This window comes from Austrofundulus limnaeus, unplaced genomic scaffold (assembly GCF_001266775.1).
Source record: "Austrofundulus limnaeus strain Quisiro unplaced genomic scaffold, Austrofundulus_limnaeus-1.0 Scaffold67, whole genome shotgun sequence".
Taxonomy (NCBI): Eukaryota; Metazoa; Chordata; class Actinopteri; order Cyprinodontiformes; family Rivulidae; genus Austrofundulus; species Austrofundulus limnaeus.
The window spans coordinates 899,082-904,422 of record NW_013952469.1 but is presented as its reverse complement, the minus strand read 5'-3'; the positions used below and the strand labels follow the sequence as shown (position 1 = coordinate 904,422).

Here is a 5,341-nt window from a genome sequence, read left to right as displayed (position 1 = left end):
ACAGGTTAACATTTAAAGGCTAAAAAAGTGGACTTTGCATGATATGTCCCAGGGGGCGGGGCCTCATTGGCAAGACGGATGGACGTCACCCTCAGGCCATATTTGTCCTGCGGACCTTGACTTCAACACATGCTCCATGACCTGAAACAGGAGTATCCTTTAATCACTCACTCACTCACTCACTCACTCACTCACTCACTCACTCACTCACTCACTCACTCACTCACTCACTCACTGCAGCAGTGAGGGTCTGACCTGCTAACATGTCTGTGGAGCTGGGAGGCCACATCGTGGTGACTGGGACCAACAGGGGGATCGGCTTGGAACTGGTCCGACAGCTGGCAGAGAAGACGGGAGTAGAAGCTCACATTTACGCCTGCTGCAGGGAGCCTGAAGGCACCACGGCCCAGGTAAAGCACCGGCAGGTGTTCCAGCACCTGTCTGTGGTTCTCCAGGTCAAACTGCAGTTTGCTGGGTGAAGGCTTCAGGGGCTGATGGGACAGAATGTACTGTCAACATTGTACTTTGAACTTTAACTAAAACTAAGATAAATAAAAACATTTCTTTCAAATTACTTAAACTTTTTTAAGTTACAACCTTTACATTATTTTATTTTTATACTGAAATTATATGTTTTATCTGTTTTATTCAGCTTAACAGGCATTTTCTTTATATTTACATATTTTTTTCCCTCCGTGGTTCTAGTTCTATAAATATTTTATTTATTCCTGTATAAAAATTAATACAACAGATTATTTTGATTATTCTTTACTAGATTTTTGCCTTTCACAGTTCAACTTCAACTCGAGCTATCAAGTAATTTATTAAATACTGTGATAACTCCAGTGTTTACTGTGTGAGCAGCCAGATTCAGAAGAATAACAGATTTATCACAAAGTCTCTAACAACCTACCGCATGAGTTTTTTGACATTTGATCATTTTGTGTATGTGTATGTCATGTTTTTCTGTTCGACAGGCACTGAGAGAGCTCACATTAAAACATCCTGGAAAAATTACATTAATCAAATTAGGTAAACAACACATCTTATCACCAAACACACTCTTTAAACATTAAAATCTAAAGATCAGTAAAAGCAGTAAGCACTTTTCTGACCTGCTGATTCCAGTTTTTATTTTTTTTATTTTTTTAAGATTTACTGAATAAAAACTCTGGCAAGCATTATGAATTCATTTTTGTAAGAATAATTCACAAACATGCCACAAAACTGTAACTGTTTCAAAATTTTAATTTTCTGGCATTAAGAAACAGTGGTTGGGCTCAGTATTACTGTTATTAATAGTATTAATAATGCTTTGCTACAGGGGCGGAGCCAGGGGGGGGAATGGGGTGGCAAGTGCCATCCTGGCACCTGATTGGCCACCCCAGAGGCCACCCCTAAATAACTGACAAGTTGATGGGGATCTTGGATTTTGTATTTGCATTTAAATTTCATCAGATTGTTCTCTGAGACTACTGTATACAATTATAGCCCTTTGTAAAATTAGCATTAGCATCAGTGGCTATCTATGGAATTAGCATTGGTATTCAGTCCAATAAATAACTCCACTAAATGAAACAAAAATACACACAATTTGTGACATTGATTTATTCTGGTATCCCTCAATATAAATTATGAGCCAATAAATTAATCAAACAAGGTCTATGTTCCTACTAACTATAGAGCTCTTTTAACATTGAGGAATATGTCAGCCACACCCACCCTACAGGCTACAGCTGATCTAAAAGTGTTTCATGCAGAATACTGATGTTCAGCTGTGAGGAAGGACAGGAAGTGTTTTGCACATTTTCAGTTTTGAGCTGAGGAAACACCTTAGATGACATTTGAAACGTCTTCAACAAAACTTAAATCCTTTAAAGTAATTTCACCAGGAACTCACATTTTGTTTCATTAAAGAGTGTTTGAAGCTGCTGCAGTAAGAAACAGCAGCATGTGTGCACATGCAGCTGAACACGTGGATGTTCTTGCAGACTTGGCAGACGAGGACAGTATCTCAGCTGCTGTCCAGACAGTGGGTCAGCGGATCGGACCTGATGGGTTAAACCTGCTGATCAACAATGCTGCTGTCAACAAACCAGATGGTATGGCATCGCTACAGAACGTCAGGAAGAGTGACATGATGGACGTGTTTGAGGTCAACGTTACAGGACCGTTTCTCCTCACAAAGGTTGCTGTGTCTCACCTTCACTTTATTACAATGCATGCTAATTGACACCTGTGGAGGTTGCCCCAGGAGACCCGGGAAACACACCCAGGGATGGGTCACCATCCCTGGGAAGCACCAGACCAAATTGCAACCCAGACCTCCAGGGGGGCAAACCACACACCCCATACACAGGAAGGTGCACCAAAACCCCGCCAACACAGAGCCAGAGACACCCCTGGACCTCCAGGGAATCCCAATTCAAACTCACCCCAATTAATCGCATGATTCCATTGGAATTTTTAATGGGCGTGGCCAAATGACTCGACAGCGCCACCTAACCTGAGATAGAGGAACTACTAAGTCCTAGAGAGCTGAAACTCGGCACATAGGTAGAGCTCCCCAAATCAAGAAAAAAATTCTCTTGGAGGTATGTCTTAAAACCAACAGGAAGTCGGCCATTTTGGGTCAAAGGTCAAATTTTGTCAGATTTTCAATTTTGCTCACGTCGAACTTTTGCGAACTCCTCCTAGGGATTTTGACCTATTGGCTTCAAACTCAGTCAGTATGCTGTTAAGACATGGGGGATTGTTTGAGGTCAACGTTTCAGGACCGTTTCTCCTCACAAAGGTTGCTGTGTCTCACCTTCACTGTTATTACACACACTTTGACTTTACGCACTGAATATGCTCTCACAACAAAACTTCAGCTAAGAGCCACAGATCTGTTTTTATTTTACATAAACAAATTTAACTTCTGTAAAAAGTGTTTTATTAAAAGTTAGGTTAGGTTTAGGTTAAAACTTGAAAATTATGAAGTGACCTTCTTTTTTCAAGGTTAACCTTTATGGAAAAAAAGATCAAAATATACCAACCTGTACTGTATGTGAAGAAAAACAGTGTGAAGCTTAAAGATGTTAAAAAAGTAGGTTTATTTCCCTTTTTTGTTTTATGTGAAAATTGCACATATTTTGGGAAACAAAACAAAAATCTAACTTAGGAAGGATCACATCAGTTACCTGAAAATTTCATCAAAATCTGTCTGAAATATTGATAAACATTAAATCTTTAGATTTTTTTATGTAAGAAGCTGATTATATTTTATATATTTTCAGATGTTTCTGCCGCTTCTTCAGAGAGCAGTCAGCAGAAGCAAGGACAAAGGTAAACTATTTACTGTGGGAATGCTTACAGCTGAAAGCTGCTGAAGTCAAGCTGAAAATGTTTCCTAACTGTTAATGTGAGTTAAATGTAGCTGAGTTCTGCTCGGAGGAAACCAAAACTGAAAACTCATTAAAATAAAAAGCACAACTGTGTCAAAAAACTGAACAGAGCTGAAATGTGGCTAAATTAGTAGAAGATAGTAAATATTAGCTACATAGTTAAAAAGTAGAAAAATCTTAAACTACAAGAAAAAAGTTGCAAGAAGCAAAATAAAGGCGAACTGAACAAAAACAGAATAATGGTGAAAGGCCAACCAGCAGAAAAATGAACTACCCAGTGGTCATGATTTTATGCTGTGACCTTGAAATTATTAGTTAACTGAAATTAACAAAGAAGCTTAAAGAAGCAGAAAAAAGTAGAAATTAGCAGAAGAATAGCAGAAAAGAGCGGAATGATAGCTAAATTAGCAAAACAGCTACAATTAACAAAAGACGCTAAAATTAGCACAAGTTAAAAGTTCAACCCGGACAAAAATACAGTAAATATTTCTAAACACTTTAAAATTTACAATGAGAATAAGGAAAACAACAATAAGAGAAACATGAAAGCAATTGTTTGGCTTATTAAAACAATAACAAACTCTTTATATGAACACATCAGAATTTAAATCTCAGCTTAGACACAGAAAAAACAAAGTTAAAGTACATTTATCACTACAAATTAATCACACACACACAGATTATTCATGAACAGTTCAGCCAAAACCTGGTTCAGATGCCGTCTTTATTAACTGATAATCACAAGTTGGTTTAAGGTGTGGAGGCTTTTATTTATTTTTTCTGCCTCGTCGCTTTGTTAAATGTTTTCTGAGTCTGATGGGAGCTACTGTAATCTTTGGCACATAACACAACAAGCTCACCTTTGTTAGGTGTTAGATGATCACAAACTTTATACCCTGTGTTGGATCTGTAAGCTCCACATTATGACCACCTGGTTTTATGAAAAACAAACCACTATTAAACTCCTTCAAGTGCTGTTTAATGAACTAAGAGTTTATTATTTTTACAATCCATCTTCTGTCTGCTGATTCTGATTGACTCTCAGACACTCCAGCAACTGCCTGATAACACCATCGTTCCACTCATGATGCCTCTGGTGCTGGTTCTAGACTTTCCAACTCATTTTAAATTAAAACACTTACAGATCCATCACTGATCAGTTAGACCAGTTTATGTTGTCATTAGACCCCTTCTGGATGCTTCTTGTTTTGTTTTTTTCAGCAAGCATGTTACATTTCCCTGTTAAAAATGTACTAAAGCACAATCCATTGGTCCACGTGATGATCGTGTCGCAGAGTTACACCAGTTATATCTATGTTTGCATTTGTAGGTTATGATGCAAGTTGTTTATTTTCTTTAAGGGGATGAAATGTCCTGCAGGAGATCGGCCGTCATCAATGTGTCTTCTCTGGCCGGGTCCATAGAGAAGTGTCCTGAGAACTTTCACTTTGCTCACATATACCCTTACAGGACCAGTAAGGTAACACACTGCATGGTTATCAGAACAAGAACAATCAGAACTGTCAGGACCCAGGGTGTAGCTGGTCTCTGAAGGGTCCTGGGGTGGTCCTCACATGATAGACCGGTCAGGGAAGGTTTGAGGATGTGCAGCTGGTGTGGAGAGCGACTCCCCTCCCACTCCCACCTGAGGGTGACTGGACTCAGTTACCTGACTCACAGATGTTTTTAACATCTGAATGAAGGTGTGACTTAGAGGAGAAATGACATCAGGCTTCATGCTCGTGTTTTAGAAAGCTGAAATCTGAGAGCTCCTCCTCTGTTTAAAGTTGTTGTTTTTTGTAGTTTAAAGGGGCAATATCATGTAAAATCAACTTTTTTGAGTTTTATATCATGTTATAATGTTATACTCTCATAAAAAAACATGCTCAAAGCCTTGCTCTGACTCATTCATGCATGTTTGAGAAATCCTGCAGAGTTTTTAGGAAGCCATGCTG

At 38.8% G+C, this 5,341-nt stretch overlaps 1 protein-coding gene across 1 annotated transcript in view; it reads left to right on the top strand.

The window, feature by feature from the left end:
- zgc:158868 overlaps positions 1 to 5,341 on the top strand; it is a 12,228-nt gene continuing 6,887 nt past the window's right edge. Inside the window, exons 1-5 of the mRNA XM_014010261.1 lie at positions 1 to 410; positions 978 to 1,032; positions 1,992 to 2,188; positions 3,279 to 3,327; positions 4,748 to 4,866. Of these exons, the coding sequence (XP_013865715.1) occupies positions 264 to 410; positions 978 to 1,032; positions 1,992 to 2,188; positions 3,279 to 3,327; positions 4,748 to 4,866 (567 nt within the window). The 5' untranslated portion in view covers positions 1 to 263. The remainder of the gene's footprint in view (positions 411 to 977; positions 1,033 to 1,991; positions 2,189 to 3,278; positions 3,328 to 4,747; positions 4,867 to 5,341) is intronic.